This window comes from Lolium perenne, chromosome 6 (assembly GCF_019359855.2).
Source record: "Lolium perenne isolate Kyuss_39 chromosome 6, Kyuss_2.0, whole genome shotgun sequence".
NCBI classification, from domain to species: domain Eukaryota; kingdom Viridiplantae; phylum Streptophyta; class Magnoliopsida; order Poales; family Poaceae; genus Lolium; species Lolium perenne.
In genome coordinates, this window is record NC_067249.2 from 93,722,286 (window position 1) to 93,739,218 (window position 16,933).

The window sequence follows — 16,933 nt, forward strand, 5'->3', positions numbered from 1 at the left end:
GGAGAAAGAGAGAAGCGGTTTGGGGTTAGCTGGAAAGACTCGGCGAGTCAGCAGCACACAGTTGGCAGCCAAGAAATTTTCTGAAAAGCTTGTTACGTCATCATGCACACCGAGAGGAGTAATGCTGGCACCGTCTGAAAGGCCACGGAAGATTGTCAAATAATGGATACTTTAGTAGCTGTGATACAGCCTCCTCGAGTCCTCGGTTCTAAAAATACGTGTACTTTTAGATTTGGGCCAAATCAAACTCGTCTAAATATAACAGAAATTTCATAAGCCAATTCATTAAGCATTCTATTTTTAGAAATATGCGTTCGATAAACGGGATGCCTGCGGAGGGGAGCCAAACACCTCGCGATGGAAGTGGCGAGACCCCGGTGGAGGTCACGCCATTCTGATTTTTCGATAAAGAGAATATATTAATATCAAGAAGATACCAATTACACCCAGCCTCTGCAACAACGCACCACCCTAATGGCACTACGGATGCACACAGCCAAAAACAGGAAAAGAAAACTAAGAAACAAAAGTCCCGCTACAGTATCTCGGGCCTAACAATAGCAATACATCCACCGCCAAGACAACACCTGAATTACAGACTAGTCCCCGCTCTCAAAACAAATGCCTCCACCAAGGATATTGCCAGGCACAACCAATTAAGGCCAGACCTTGGGTTTTCACCCTGAAAGGTAGGACTCTGCACTTCACCTGTGTTGTCACCCCCACTTTCATACCGCTGCTGTGAAGCCCGGAACACCAAGCAAGTCCCTCAACATCGCAAAGACTTGAACCTCCCTTAGCTAGTCCTCCCCTCCGGCCTTCATGAAATTCTCTTCTTCCGACTTTCATCATGGATCCATAGTCACTTGATGTCAATCAAAGAAAAAGAGCTTCGCGCCGCTCCCTCCAGAACCAATCGGTCGGAATAAAAACATGGGTGCGCACGATCGAATACCTCCGATCCAACAAACTCCAGGCAAAAGCACTGTTACATTCATCGGTGGAGCCTTCCGGAACTCAACACTCCGGCCAGATCACGAGTCCAGGCCTCCGGTAGGTCCTCCTCTTCACGCAAGAGAGGCCCTAGGACCGCCGCCTTTATTCAGGTCGGACCCCCACGTCGGCGACCATCCTGGGCTGGCCACTCCAACCCTCCACCGGCGACACCATCGCCGGCTTCCAAGCTCCTCCATCTCGCCGCCGGAACGAGTAGGTTAGCGATAGTTGCTTGACGATGCCTTCAACAAGAGAACGGCGCAGACGCCGCCATCGCCCGCCATGACCGGAGTCGGCTCGGTTTTCACCGGCTACTATGCCTCCTCGTCGCGCTGCCGGCACTGGAAGTGGGATGAAAAATCCAACACAGCCAGCCTGGCCGACTGCCTTCGGTGATGAAGTCAGCCACCACCACCATGCCCGGGCCGAAGACCCGGACGTCCTCAAGCCGCGAAGAAGACCCAGTGAAGCCTCCTCGTGCCATTGACGAGACGCAGCCGCGATGGATCGCGATCCGAACCTCCGGCCCAGATCCGACCATACCGCACCCAACATCCGCCGCCGGCCGACGGAGATCCACCGGCCACCGCCATCCCGCTGCGCTCTGCCGACGGAGGACCGAGCCGCCACCGCCGCCTCACCACAGGGGCTTTGCCCCGCGGCGTCCTCGGCGACGGCGGCGGAGGAGGGGGGCCTGTAGGGGAGGGGAGGAGGGCGGAGTGGAGGGGAACTCCCCGGGGACGGCGGGCGGCGCCGCCGCCTCGGGGAAGAGGTTAGGTCGGGGGAGATGTCTCCAAAGAGGCAAAGACACCAAAAGACAAGCGTGATTGTCGTCCAGAGATCCCTCATGTCCCTGGGTGGTGTTGTCCTCTCCAAGCACCATTCAAGGAGTGGGTTGTCCGCCCTTGGCATCCAAGCTGGCATGCGCCAACGTACCAATGTGCGAGCCCATATCTCTCACGCAAGAACGGAACCAAGCAAAATGTGTTGCATCGTTTCCACCTCCTAGTCACAGAACGGACACACCACCAGGTGCGGCAATACTATCCTCGTCGGGTGATTCGCGTTCCAGCATCTGTTCCACGAGGCTAACCATGTGAAAAGGGTAGTTGTCGACATTGGCGAACCTAGGAACTTCTCAAAAGTTGGATGAACCACAAATTGATGCAATTTTTTTTTGTACAAACCACAATGAAAAATCACATGATATAAGGCGATACACCGTCGGCAAGCCCAGACAGGTTTTGGTAGACCCGCATATGGTTGTGAAGGGCCCTAGACCCTCCACACTTGATCCACCGCTCCCGTTGGGATGTGGCCATGTGAAGCCCGGGCCGAAATTTCCGGGCTTGGGCCAGCCCGAGCATGCCTGTGGGCTGGGCCTGGGCCAAAGATTTATGCCCGATGGTCGGGTAGGGCCTAAGCTTGAGAAATGTGTCAAATAGGGAAGAGGCTTGACCCGAGGCCCGACATAATTTTGCTATGATGGCCTAGGCTTGTGCCAAAATGTTAGGCCCAACGGTTGGGCCGGCCGAGACCTGGTCCTGGGTAGTTTTGCGTCGGGCTTTGTTAGGCCCGGCCGAACAATGCCCAAGTATAATTGTAATAGAGCCAACAAAGAAGGCCTTATACGCCCATTTGGAAGAGAATTTTCCATCTCTCTCCCATTGTTATAGAAGGGCATCCTCACTAACATCTCAAGTTGGAGTCCCACAAAGCTCTCCCAAACGAAGAACTCGTTGAGGGCAGGTTGAGACAAGTTAGGCCCGTAACCGATGAGCCAAACCCGTTCTATCATGAAGTTTTTTTTTTACAAAAATCCACTAATCTATTCATAATCTTCAATAACACTATAAGGAAATTTAAAAGTAATAAAAAATTACAGAAAAATCTTTGAACCACCTAGCGATGACTACGATCTCTCGAACGAGCCGAAGGTGCGCCACTGGAGTCGGACAAAGCTTGCCGAAGCTTATTGTAGTAGATATATGAAAAATCGTCATGCTAAGGCCCCAAAAGACCAACGCAAGAGAGAAATAACCATTGTCGATGAAGAGAGGCGCAAATCGGAAGAAACACACACTAAATCTAGCAAGATACGCCGAAAAACAAACTTTCGCACGCTCTCCGACGAAGCTAGACACGTCAACGGAATAGAGGCTAGATTGGGAAGACCTTAATTTCATTTTCAGGAAGCCATCACCATCACACATTTCTTAGTAGGACACAAATTCTAAAAAAATCAAGAAAAATAACAAACTATGGACCGCTCCTACCGATAAAGACCGAAATCCACCGCGCCTCCATGGCTCTAAGCCGCAATGAGACGAGGTGGATCGGCGGCTGGGAAACCCTAGTCTCCCTTTGTCTCTCACGGTAACCAAGGGGTGCACGTCAGCTATACCATATTCTTTCTTGTACCACCGTGAAGTTAAGGCCACATCCTTGAACCTTGATCCTTTGCCCGTTGAACCAATGGTCCGGTAGAACAAGTTGCAATTTCTGACGAACAAACGCGAGGAAACTTACAGCCGTGTAGCCTTACAAAAAAAAAAACAATGGTAGCAAATATATATGTGAATGCAAAAATCATATAATTTTATATTCATTTTTCTTTGAAATGGAGCAACATATTAACTCATATACATAACTCATGTTCTTTTTTCAGAATTTCTAGGACACTTAATTAAATTATCTACGGAGTAAGGCGTAGGTACACCACAAGTTTGAAAACCTCCTATATCTGAAAGTTTATGAAATTTAGCGAAAAGTTCGAACCCTGTTTGGATTTGGCTCAAGGTCCTGTGTCACAGCATATTTTGACCAAAATGTTTTCTGTACCTATACTAAACCGACTTTGGAAATTTTGGTGGAATCTGAACGAAAAGGACAAAGTAAGCCAGCGCAAGCATGCAAACCAGCAAGCGCCCCTGCGCCCGTTCACAGCCAGACGCGTTGCAGGCAGCTCTGGGTCCGGATGGACATGTCCGCGACGGCGACGGTGGCGGTGCAGTTCATCTCGAGCAGGACACACCGGCGCACGACGAAGCCGCCTAGCGCGGCGACGCGGCCGCGCACCCGCGTGGACGTGGCCACCTCCACCGCTCCGGCCGAGACGTCGGCCAGGAACCCCGGGTCGTCCAGCAGCGCGCCGACGGACACGCCGACGGTGACGTTCAGCCGCACCGTGCCACGCGCGTGCGCCATGCCTGGTGGCCCGACGGCCTCGCCGACCCGCCGCGACCGGTAGTACACCCGCGTCTCGCTAGGCCGGTACCGCAGCGACGCCGCGTTCGGGTTCGTCACCGACACGTCCACCACCATGGTCAGCCGCCGCGCCGCCCACGACGCCGCGTCCAGGTCCTTGAGGGCGATGGCGTTCATCGTCATCACGGGCTCGCGGACGCGGTACACGGCCAGCGTCACGGCGGCCAGGGCCGCGGCCAAGAGCACGGCGGCGGTGGCACACGCGAGCAGCGCGCCGCGGAGGCGCCTGGTCGGGAGTTTCATGCCGGCTTTGGTGGTGTCCAAGGGGAGAAGGATGGGTAGTTGAAGGAGATGTTGGAGAGAGTAGTCAGGTGTAGCATAGTGTAGAGATTGAAAGGAGTGCGGTAACGGGTAAGTAGAGAGTGGTTTGGTCATGAATCTGTATATATATTTTCTACAGTGATGAAGGATCTGTATATTATGGGACTTCAGAGGAGAGCCCCCATTTTTTTCTTTTTTGATTGTAGGGGCCACATGGCCCCCAATTTCAATTAAGAAATTGGAGTCAGCATTACATCTAAATGTATAACACAGCAACTAAACCCTCCAGGCTCAGTCACACAAACTAAAAAGAGCAACCATCTAAACAGTTACTAAAACCTCCCGGACCATCTCTACACAACAACACCAACTTTTGAACACGACATAACAACCATAATGACAGGCAGGTCTCTATACATAAAGGATGCAAGTTTTCCGGATGAAGCGATTCAGCCGTCACATATCCTTTTTGTCATAGGCACCCACCCATGTCTTCTGCAAAACATCTGACTTGCAATTCTCCGAATCCGTTCAGACACCCGTCGCACGAGCTCTTGAACCTTTTCTTTCTGAAGAAAATTCCAATCATCCATTAGTCGACACATAGAAAAGATCACTTCAGTAGGGTTGTTAGGGAATTTCCGTTGAAAACAAGATGCATTTCTTGTCTTCCATAAATTCCACAACAAAGCTGCTATACCTACCATAACTACAGTCCTATCACGGCCAGTGAACTTCTGAAGCCAATTCTGGCACAAATCATAGAAGTTCACCGGTTTTGTTCCTATACCCAAAGCACAACTAGCCACATTCCAGTTATATTTAGCCATGGGACATTCAAAGAACAGATGGTTCATATCTTCATTTCCCCCACAGAATTCACACAGGACACTACCTTTCCATCCTTTCTTGGCCAAGTTAATCTTAGTCAAGATTCTATTCTTCACTATCAACTAGATAAATGCTTTGATTTTGAGAGGAACTTTCAACCTCCAAATCATCTTGTAAGGGAAAAGAACTCGCCTAGCCATCAAATAAGTATACAACGACTTAACAGAAAAAATTCTAGATTTAGTTAACTTCCAACTCACCCTATCAAGCTCCTGTGATAAGGTAGTACTACCACACATGTCCAGAAGTTTGTTCCACATTTCCAGAGACTCCCCATACAAGCATCTTCTAAAACAAATGCAATTAAAATCTTGTGCAAAAACTCTAGCTACCGAAACACCTTGTGAGAAAGTCAAGTTATAAAGCCTCGGGAAGAGTACAGACAACGGTTTCTCTCCCACCCACACATCTTCCTAGAATCTAGTTTTACATCCATCCCCTAACACCCTTTTACAACAGCTATAAAAAACGTCTTTTACCTCCATCAAACCTGACCAAAAATGGGAGCAACCAACATATTTTCTATCCTGCGTAATAACACCATTCTTAAAGTATTTAAACTTTAAGATTTTTTGCCAATCCCCTTCCTCATTCTCTAGTCTCCATAACCATTTACAAAGTAAGCTAATGTTTTTTACGTCAAGATTTGTGAGTCCCAAACCACCTTGATCCCTCGGCTGACACACATCAGCCCATTTCACAAGATGGTATTTGCGGACCCCTTCCCTTTCTTGCCATAAAACCCGAGCCCTAAAGAAATCAAAACGTTTAAGGACTCCTTTCGGAACTCTAAAAAACGACATCATGAAACCAGGCACATTACTAAGACAAATCTCTGTAAGAATTATTCTCCCTCCAAAAGAAAGCAGACCCCCTTGCCAGCAGGGACATTTCTTTTCTACTTTTTCCTCTGCTGGCCTCCAATCAATCTTACAAAGTTTCTTATAATGTACAGGCATCCCTAAGTATCTAAAAGGCACCTCTCCAACTTTGCAAGTGAATATATACGCATATTCCTCTTGCTTTTCTACAGCTGAACCAAAGCAGTAAACCTCACTTTTAGAAAAGTTAATCTTCAACCCAGTAAGATGTTCAAAAGTGCATAAAATAATTTTTAAATTCCTAGCATACTCAAGATTATCCTCGAATACGAAAATTGTATCATCCGCATATTGTAATAAAGTTAATCCACCATCATACATTTCAGGTATCAATCCTTTTATAAAACCTTGTTCTTGGGCCCTTGAAACTAAGGTTGCCAGAACATCCGCCGCCACATTGAAAAGTAAGGGGGAAAAGGGATCCCCCTGGCGCAACCCTTTTCTAGTAACAAAATACGGACCTACTTTATCGTTAACCATAATATTAACTTTACCATTTTCTACCACTTTTCTAGTCAATTCAACAAACTTTGTTGGAAACCCTTTCATTTCCAACACTGAAAACATAAATTCCCAATTAATCTTATCATATGCTTTTTCAAAATCTACTTTGAAGAAAATCCCATTTTTCTTCTTCTTATGAATGTAATGCATTGTTTCATGTAAAATAACCACACTATCCAGAATAAACCTCCCTCTTATGAAGGCAGATTGGATTTTAGAAATGACTTCATCGGCAACTAGGATGGCTCTATTATTCATAACCTTAGTTACAACTTTAAACAACACATTCAAAAGACAGATCGGTCGATACATCTGAATTTTATCAGCCCCCATCCCTTTAGCAATAAGAATAATAGTCCCATAATTCAACCTAGATATGTCTATCTTACCATCATAGAAAGCTTGAAACAAAGCAAAGATATCTTCAGCAATCAGACTCCAATTTTTTTGATAAAATTCAATAGGGAAACCATCAGGACCCGATGCTTTATTAGTTTTCATCGAGAAGATTGCATCTTTGATCTCTTGCAAAGTAAATCTAGCCGCGAGTTTTTCTTTCGATTCATCCGACAAGGCCGAGTCAAGGGTCCATGTCAAAGAAACATGAAGAAGTTTAACACAACCAAACAAGCTCTTGTAAAAAATTGTAGCATATTTTAATAGGTTCTCATCTCCTTCTATAACACCCTCATCTTGATTAAAACGAAAGATTTTATTTCTTCTATTTCTACCATTAGCTTTAGCCATAAAGTACTTAGTATTTCTATCTCCTTCTCTAATATCAATCTCTCTAGCTCTCTGTCTCCATTTAATTTCTTCCTCCCTAAGTAAAAAATTTAATTGGTTTTGTAAGGAAATTCTTAGTTCATAGTCAGAAGCCGATAAACCAGCTGTCTCACTATTAATATCAATAAAATTTAACATATCATATAATCTCTTCCTCTCTTTTCTGTAAATACTTTCAATATTTAAATTCCACCCTTTTAGTACCCGTCTAAGCTTCTTCTTTCTATTTTGAATAACATCCAGAACATCTCTACCCTCAGAAACACTATTCCAAGTTTTTGTAACTATATCAACAAGATCTGGTCGTTTAAGCCAACATAACTCAAAGCGAAATTGTTTAAAAATAACCGGTTCTTTAATACCCGAATCAATAACAAAGGCAACATGGTCAGAAACCCCTCTAACTAGAGGTTTGACAGTAACTAAAGGATAATGCTGTTCCCATTCAGGACTAACAAGAACTCTATCTAGTTTCTCAAAAAGAGGATCACGTTGGTTATTCGACCAAGTAAATTTTCTACCCGAGAACTCCAAATCAATTAAGCCCCAATGTTCGATGATGGCATTAAAATAATAAGACCATTTACTCAGCCTTTTTGGTTTATTCCTTTCCGACATCTTCCTAATTAAATTAAAATCACCAGCTAAACAAAAAGGGAGCGAGTTCTTACCAAGGATCTGAACCAGATCCACTAAGAAAGCACTTTTTTCACTATTTTTAGAAGCACCATAAACATTGACTAAGTTCCATTTGAACTTAGTCTCTCGGTCCATAAGAACCATATGTGACATGTATTTACTAGAACTACAAGAAAATACATCAAATTTATCAACTCTGGCTCCCATCAGGAGCCCACCCGAAGCACCCTTAGCAGGTTCCCATAACCAAATAAATTGATATCTACCACTAATATTCTTAAGCCATGCATCCATAAAATCTTCTTTCTTGGTCTCTTGCACACAAATGAAATCTAACCTATATTCCGAGATGCTTTCCTTCAGGAAATCACTCTTTTCATACTCACCTAGTCCTCTACCATTCCATATAAGACCTATCATATAATCAGAAAAGTTTCTTTCCCCTAACCTTAGGCTTCACACTAAAACTTCTAGGTGAAGTCCTTCTCTTACCGGCACATGAATATAATCTCATGTATGACTCGATAAGTCCTATACATGGACAGAAAGAGGGCAGGAGCAATTGGCACTAAATTGCAAAAGTCGAAAGGAATGCCCTACGGATCAGCACCCCGGGAATTTGGAGGAAAATCATCAGGTGTTTTAGCCATCAGAAGTTCTAATCCATACCAGTAGGAGCAAAATGTTATGGACCAAAAGACAGCTGCATTTTCAAGAACTATTCCAGTAGTACAGCAACACGCCATGCGTTATTTATGAGAGTTGCCAAGTGAACAATATTTCCATGAGGTTGCTTTGACCCAACTTATAATCAATTATTCACCAGAATGAAAAATACAAGGACATCACAGTGGTATGAGAAGCCCAATGCTTATTTGCTAGTGTACTTCTTGAACCAAACCCCTATGTTGAGAAAACTCTCGTAATCAGACCGTGGCCTGTAAGAGAGAATAGTGTAAGTAAAATGTTGGGAGACGTTATGCAAGTAATTAATCATGGTGAAATATTTGAAATTTGAACTAACTTGTCGAGTCCATGCATATCTTCTGGGAAGACAATAGTTTTGGTTTCAACTCCTCTCTCCTTCAAACTCCTTGCAAACTGAAAATGTTGCAACAACAGATAAGTGTAGATTGAACTGAACAGTTGAGTGCAATTAGGAGTACTGTTTAAAGGCTGAAAATCTAAAACTGCCTCTTGTAACCTTTTATTTATTTATGCAAAGCAAAGCTTGTTCATTCTATTAACCAGAATATGGTGAACAACAATCTTGTAACCTTTCAAAAGTACACAAATTGCACAAGGATGTACCTGTAGACCATTAGAAACAGGAACTCTGAGATCCTTTGCTCCGAGGAGAAAGAGTGTTGGTGTCTTAACCTGCAGGTGAGATTATATTGGTAAGAAATTGATTTATGATAAAACATTCCTCACAATCTCTTCCTTTGCATGCACAAACTTTACTTCTCCATCATGCATAGATTTCAGAAATGATTTTCATACCAATATGCAACTCCCAAATGTACCTTAGAAATATGTGATACTGGTGATTTCTGGTAAAACTGAGTAAGAATGTCAGCTGAAGGAGATTCAGTAAAGCAGTTTTTCGCTTCCTTTCCATAAATCTCCAGAAAGCACCATTCAGGGATATCAGTGGTACCGACCATCAATGATAAGTTACATACTGGATTTCGAGCAGCGGCTGCAACAAATGTTTCTGGAGCCTGTATTCCAAGAAATATGCAACATCATGTCATATATAAAGTAAATGTCCTTTTTAAGTTCTGGAACCTGAATAACGTCACAAGAGACCATTCTGGTCCGAGCTTCAGGAAGCAGTACTAGTTGCCTGCTGTGTCTAGCAATGAAATGACCCATACATAAAATACAAACTCAAACTGTAGGTATTGGCGGGGCTTGGGACCTGCCGCTTATCCGATTACAGGCTGCCTCAGCACCTTAGACATGTGTGTGTTGAGTGTTTTCTAAAGTCTAGCTTGTAATTGGAACTTTTTTCTGTCAATGCATCAAGATGCAAAGAGTATTGTGTTTTCTCAAGACTAACTTGTGGGGATTTCAGCAAAAAATAACAAAACATTAAGGCTGGAATTAGTGAAATCACCACAGCTCAGTGTAAAAAAAAATGAAACCAGTGGTTTTTAACCCCAGTTTGCTGAATCCTGATATTCATCAGAATATATTTTTGGTACATGGGTCTGTACTGTGCTGTTCTGAAGCATTGAATGTGAAGCATGATTTCTGTGAACTCGAATAATTTGACTTGATACCATCTTATTTCCTGTGATATTTTGCATCGCATATCTTCATTTTGCTAATGAATCTGATTATGCAACTGACAGAAAGTGAATCACAGAGTAAATTCTGATGAAAATATAAACTGTGAGCAACTAAGTGCATATAGAAATAATTAAAAGAAGACAGTCAAAAAACCTGGCCGATCAAATGTGTTGTCAAGAAACCTCCATGGGAACCTCCAACTACGGCTACTCTAGATGCATCGATTAGTCCTTTCTTTATGACGAACTCCAAAGCCGTCAACACATCATTCACATCCTGTTCGTGATTTAACAAACATAATAACACAAGACTGTTTATGATAATTTTTTACATCCACGGAGAGTTATCTTGAACACAGGAACAAATTAATAGCACCTGAGAACCAATATTGCCAGGAAGAGATTGCAATGCTTCTTCTCCAAACCCCAATGAGCCCCTAACCAACAGAATAGTGAGTGCAGATAATGTTAGCATTATACACAATTATTTGGCATGCAAAGTACAGAAACTAATGAACTAAAAAAATACATAATGACTGCTCCGCACAAGGAGTCAGCACTATGCATGCATCTTCATAGTTGGATTAGTTAGAAGCGTGTCTTATAAGCATGGCACTGCCATCTCTATGGATTAAGAAATGGAATCCTGTTCTGTCCACTCTGGCTGTTCTAGACCTGTTCTGCCCACAATTGTCGCTCTCCTTCACCTAGAACCGTTCTACCTGAAACTATCACAGTCTGATCTCCCACCGACAGATACCCCAAAGAACTTCCATGATAAAAACTCATAATTTCAAGTCTTACCTGTAATTTACAACAAGCAGGTTATAACCCTGTGCATGAAGAAACGCCAAGGATTTTGAATAGCTTGATGGATAAACTGAGTGAGGGCCACCATGTAGAACAACAATGGTTGGACTACTTGCTGAATCCTTGCAAGACACAAACATAGCCTCAAAGGGCAACTTAGCACCTGAATAGAGAAAAATGTCATAAACAAGCAAGTGGGATGAAAGGGAGGGAGAGAGGACTCATTCAGAAATGTTATATTATTATTATTAAAGCTGTACAGATGAGTTCAAGATATAGTTATAATGGGACATTTTATGGAACTGATGAACTGTCAAGTGAAATGCTGAGTGAAGTCTAAACAAGAGTGTTATCCATAAAGACTACTTCCGGGAAGATTCTGAAGGAGAAAATATTAAGGTAGCGGGCGATCTAGATAAAGAAATTTTCAGGAATTGCCTATTTGCACCCGCAGATAACCAAAAGTTGGACTATCATGAACAACACAATCTTGTCTTAGATTATGCATTCTAGCATAGCATTTATTTACTACAACGCAGGTATGCCATGCCACACTCACAAGTTATACATAGCATTATATTGTTCGCCGTAGAAAGAGAACAACCAGGCGATGAATGCATGAATACTTCAGAAACAAATAAACAGAAGATTACCAACTTCATGTATTGTTAAAAGAAATAACAAATTATATCAGTTAGCTGTAAAATTGGTGGTCTGCAAAAGGAATATGTGGTGTTAAGTTGTTAGCATACCGTCTGGAAGTTTGTCAGAAGCGTTGCTGATTGGAATTTTGAGTACACTAAACTTATGATTCGCTAACAAGGAGCTGACCTGTGAAACACATCATAGAAATGCTTACTTTCCAACATTAAATTTTCTGTCAGAATTCAGGGGGAATAGGGGCATGGGCAGTATTTTTTTGAGAGTGAAATCCGCTTTTCACCCTGTAATTGTGCATTTGTGACACATATTACCCCATTTAGTGGTACTTGACCGAAATATCCTATACTTTGAGCACAGGTTTACCCCAGTTCGGCATTTTTCTTTTTTTGTTCGATAAGACCCGCACGCTACGACAATGTGGCGCGACAAAATGTGTAAAGGGTGTCATCAACGATCATGTCTAGACTTCTCTTATACATCTGTTCCATCCCTCGTCACCGTCCTGATATTTTTGAACCTTGGTCGTCACCAATGGACACACATAAGAAAATGAGGGTCCAAACCTTCTAAAAGGGGCAATCTAGACTAATTTTCACTCAACAGGGTAATTAGTGTCACAAATGCATAACTTGGGGGTTAAAAAGAGCATTCATTATTTTTAATTAAACCTTATCAGATGGCTTTGGAAATGGAGATGGAATTTCCTGCCAGTCCCAGTGGCATGACTTGTCAGTGTGAGAAGCTTCAAATCCATAGTACATTTGAGGCGGTGTAACGAGGCTGCTTGAAACTAAAAAGATAGAGGGAAGGGTCATAAATATGAAAACTCAGCAGATGGGAAAAATGAAAGTCTCCTGTAAACTTGTAGAAATTTGGGCTTACCTGCAAGAATGTTATTATTGTCAAGTGCGAGAACATTCCATGAATAATCTGAATCCTGCGGGCTAACTCTTGATACTTCGCCACTGTGGAGGGACATAACGATTTCATGAATGAATAAACTAGTTAGCCAGAAAATTCCAACAGAGGACAGGTAGATGCATGTACCTCACAACATTGACAGAAAGTACAGCTTCTTTGCTTCCCCAAACTGAAGATAAAATCATAGTCCGTCCATCAGAAAGCCATGGAAACCTAAGTAAGCCAGAACAGTAGATCCCAGGGAAACCTCCAAGTTGAGGGCTCGCTATAATGGGTACCTAAGAAATATTTAAGGTACTATGCATGTGATATCAGATATAAGGCACTTTTCTCAAACAGAAATCCTTAAGGCTCTGTTTGGAATGGAAGTATTTTTTGTGTGTGCTCCGGTATTTAATTCAAATTTGAACTAAATACCAGAGCACATAGACAATAAAAAACCTCTATCCAAACAGGCCCTTCGAGGAAAAGAACCGACATGTAAGTTCAATTTGTTTTGACCTTTTCCCCCTTTTAATTGAACTTTACTTCAGGCACTTCAATAAATCCGTGCAAGTCTTAAATGAGGATTGTCAGTGATTAGTGATATGTTCTAACAAATACTTGAGAAGATTTATCCAAGCAACATATAACAGGTTTGGAAGCTTCAAACTATACAATAAAATAAGTAGTTTAAAGTTTGAAACTATATTAGAGAAACACGTTGAGGATATGGGAAGTCATTATTATACCACATCATCAACACTAAAGCTCCCCTCTACTTTCCCATCAGCAGGCCAGTCAATTTTATGCATTGAATTAGTGGCATTGTGTGCTCCACTATCCACAGCACTCTTCGCTGAGATGAACACGAGATACTTTCCATCAGGGCTGCACAATAAAAAGCTCTTGTGTTAGTGTGCTCTTAATGTATAGGTATCAAAAACTCTAAATAACCATTCTTGCACAAAAACATATAAAATAATTGACACAACCAAAACTGAAAACTAGTATATCAAGCATAGCGAAAGAAAATGTTTGTGATGCACAAAGATACATATCTATTGGGGCCGGGTTCTACTGCAGCAGAAAATGATGTGATACCTTTGGCATGACTAAGATTATGTATCTTTCAAATGGAAATTACACAAAACAGGGATTCATTTTTTTTTTGTTTTAGTAGTGATATTTCAGTACCGTTTATGCACGATCAACCTATTGGTGTGGCTTGGGTAGGGAAAAAGATGGTGGCAGTGTTATCATTTTGTGTAAGCATGGCACTGTCATCTTTCCATTCTATCAACAATAGAAAACCAATCTTTCTCTCATCTAAAGTTCATTATCCCACTGTATGGCCTCATCTTTCTCATAAGGCTCACTCTGAGGTTGCTAAACTGTGTTGTGTGCTGAGCTTGTTTTATAATCTGTTGCGGAAAAAATAGCTACAACAGCATGAAAATGTTGGTTAGCCAAAAGGAGAAATAGGCAAAAGCTACTTGGAAAAGCCGGATTATTATAATCCACGATACCACCGCAATGCGAAATGCAGCCTAGTATCCCTCCATTTGGCCGTTGTCATCTGATCCTCATTTAGTCATTTATGCAGTGTTTATCCATGTTATGTGCTAACACAAATGCCAGAAAATGCCGGCCAGAACAATCCCAATGTAAAAGGGAAACTGGAAAAATCTAAAGTACGTAGCTGTTGTTACTTGCAATACATCTGGTCAAGCTGTGTGGCTTAAATTAAAGAACACTATTGAACAACTGAAGTTATCGTACCTGAACCGTGGGAAAAAAGCGCTGCTCAACTCTGCTGTTAACTTGACCATAGCTGTAGCATCGCCCTTATTGGAGCTGTTACAATAATAGAAACATGCCGTTAGAAAGTATAAAAACCTACACTTTGTGAGCATGTGGTACACCATATGCTATAAGTTTTTCTCTCCCATAACTAGGATAACTGAAGAGAAAGTACAGTAATATATAGTCAATCTTATTAATTTTACGCAAAAGATTCCTTAAAAAAGCTTGGATGCAAGTGTTTGTCGTATCATGGGAAATAATATCAAAAAACAACATGAAAACCTCCAGCATAAAAAAATCTTGTATCTTGCAATGGGTACACAACAGAAAAATGAAAAAAATAATGTTTCCAAGGACATATATGCTCACTCAATTGATGGTTTGTCAGCATCTTCTTTGAAAGGATCAGGAGCAGCATACAGAGCACAAGGTCTGTTATAGCAGTACTTGATACCAAGTTTTCTTGGTCTCTCTTGGAAACAATTATCATCTGACCATGCCACAAAAACCAAATTATCTGAAGATGATGGAGCCCAAATCACCTGACCAACACTTAATGATCTAGTTATGCCCTTCACAACTCGTACTTCACCGCTGCAATGGAAACATTCCTCAGAAAAGCACAATATTTTGTCAACTTATCCGAATTTATATCTTCATGTCAGACAGAAGCGCACCTAGAGATGTTAGCAACGAACAAAGCAGGTATCCTTTTCTTACTATAGGTTTCTCCCCAGTCTTCTTCCCAATCCCCTTGCCCCTTCCAGCTTTTGCAGTCCTTTTGAGACAAACCTTCCTTCCTGTAACCTGAATCATTGAACTCTGGCTTTGGCTGAGGAGGTTCCTCAGCGATATAAGCTATAAGAGTCTCTTCCTGATTCCATGAAATCCCTTCAAACCTACATTATAGTGACGGAAATCAAAAATTACAACAGTTAAAAGGAAAAAAAAATGCTCAATGTGACCAAAAAGGAAAACAAAAGAAAAAGGGAAATTTACCATCCATCGGTGTACAGTGATCCATGAACAGATTGCGCAATATGTATCTCATTCTCCAACTGGCAGGGGCCCCAAATCTCTAATTTTGTAGGAGAGTCATCCTCAGCATTCCGTACTAGCAGAAGCTTTTCCCCAGATGGCGATGGAACGACTGCTGACACTCCACTCATTTCAATCGGGAAGGGAGACCACTGGAAACTCACTGACTTTGAGCCACTTTTGGAGATGTGAGAACTTAGAAGGAAGTTTCTCTTTTTGTTGGCCAAGAGATCTGACTGGCCAATAGAAACCATTGCCCTGGATGTGTTTTCTTTCGACCACCAAAAGACCAATAAGAAATTTGAAGTTCACAAGAACTGTACTAGAGAAAAGCAACAGTGGATACCATTTTTGGAATTGAAGATCCAGGCCTTGCCAATACTGGGTATCTTGAAGAATTCTTGCAACAACTTGGATTGGGAAGCGTACTCATCCAGCATGGAAGGATCCATCCCTGAAGGCAATGCTTCAGAGGCATGATCAGAAGCCATCACCTTTGAGTACAACGATGCCTTGCTAATGCTGTGCAGTCAAAGAGATCAAACCAGCATCATTGATGAAAGTGTCTACAGAATCCAAAGTTAAGCAAATATGAATAAGATAAGGCAAACTGAGACGCTGAGTAGGTCATTATCACTGAAAAACATACCATCTCTACTATGAAAACGCATCATGTACAATTGGTTACTAAGGCATGGCAATTGTCTTCCTATCCCTATCTCTGCCTGCAAATCGACTTTGAAGGCCCAAAATTTAGGGCGTCCGCTATAGTTGCTCTAACAGAGGCAGCAAGAAGCCAAGAACAACAAACCACAAACCAATCATGCTACTACAGAACAGGAGAAAAAATAACTAGGTTCAGATATGTGGGCACCCAAAAAAAATTCATAACAATTCCATACTGCGCTGCCACTATAATTTGAGAGAATCATGCGTATTAAGAGAAAGAAAAACATATGCATCAGACCGTAGAACTTGATTGGTCAAACAGACAGAAATCCAAGAACGCACCTCCCTCCTCCTTCCTTAAAAAAGTTCAGAGGCTGGGAGAGGTCACCTGCGCCGAGACCCGGTGGCTGGAGCGCGAGCACAGGCAGAGGAGGCCGAGAGGTATATATGCGCGGCGGCGGTAATGGAGTAGGAGCGGAGTCCCGAGCATATGGCCACCATTAGTGGTTCGATTTGGGTTTTTAG

The 16,933-nt window shown here is 42.5% G+C and overlaps 2 protein-coding genes across 3 annotated transcripts; both read right to left on the reverse strand.

Annotated features, from left to right (window-relative positions):
* Window positions 1–3,627: 3,627 nt before the first annotated feature.
* LOC127340148 (uncharacterized) lies at window positions 3,628–4,638 on the reverse strand. The gene has a single exon (XM_051365925.2). The coding sequence runs from the start codon at window positions 4,636–4,638 to the stop codon at window positions 3,937–3,939; it is 702 nt and encodes a 233-aa protein (XP_051221885.2). The 3' UTR covers window positions 3,628–3,936.
* A 4,314-nt stretch (window positions 4,639–8,952) lies between these two features.
* On the reverse strand, window positions 8,953–16,926 carry LOC127344932 (acylamino-acid-releasing enzyme 1). 2 transcript variants are annotated; one of them, XM_051371313.2, is made up of 18 exons: window positions 16,797–16,926; window positions 16,086–16,261; window positions 15,701–16,010; window positions 15,379–15,600; window positions 15,071–15,295; window positions 14,678–14,752; window positions 13,648–13,786; window positions 13,043–13,194; window positions 12,878–12,960; window positions 12,664–12,785; window positions 12,085–12,163; window positions 11,327–11,495; window positions 10,899–10,959; window positions 10,677–10,799; window positions 9,752–9,949; window positions 9,537–9,605; window positions 9,250–9,326; window positions 8,953–9,163 (listed from the first exon to the last, which is right to left on the reverse strand). In XM_051371313.2, the coding sequence occupies exons 1-18, from the start codon at window positions 16,907–16,909 to the stop codon at window positions 9,097–9,099; spliced, it is 2,460 nt and encodes an 819-aa protein (XP_051227273.1). In that variant the 5' UTR covers window positions 16,910–16,926; the 3' UTR covers window positions 8,953–9,096. The 2 variants fall into 2 exon arrangements, with proteins under 2 accessions (XP_051227273.1, XP_051227274.1); XM_051371314.2 differs by having other exon boundaries at window positions 16,751–16,890.
* Window positions 16,927–16,933: the final 7 nt, after the last annotated feature.

What these genes read in the sequence shown, in the direction of transcription:
- LOC127340148 (XM_051365925.2), bottom strand. Translation starts at nt 4,638, where the DNA reads ATGACCAAACCACTCTCTACTTACCCGTTACCGCACTCCTTTCAATCT.
- LOC127344932 (XM_051371313.2), bottom strand. Translation starts at nt 16,909, where the DNA reads ATGGTGGCCATATGCTCGGGACTCCGCTCCTACTCCATTACCGCCGCC. An exon ending in CTGCTTGTTGTAAATTACAG is followed by an intron (nt 10,960 to 11,326) that starts GTAAGACTTGAA and finishes TCTGTTGGTTAG; the next exon opens with GGGCTCATTGGGGTTTGGAG. An exon ending in CTGGCAATATTGGTTCTCAG is followed by an intron (nt 10,800 to 10,898) that starts GTGCTATTAATT and finishes AATCACGAACAG; the next exon opens with GATGTGAATGATGTGTTGAC.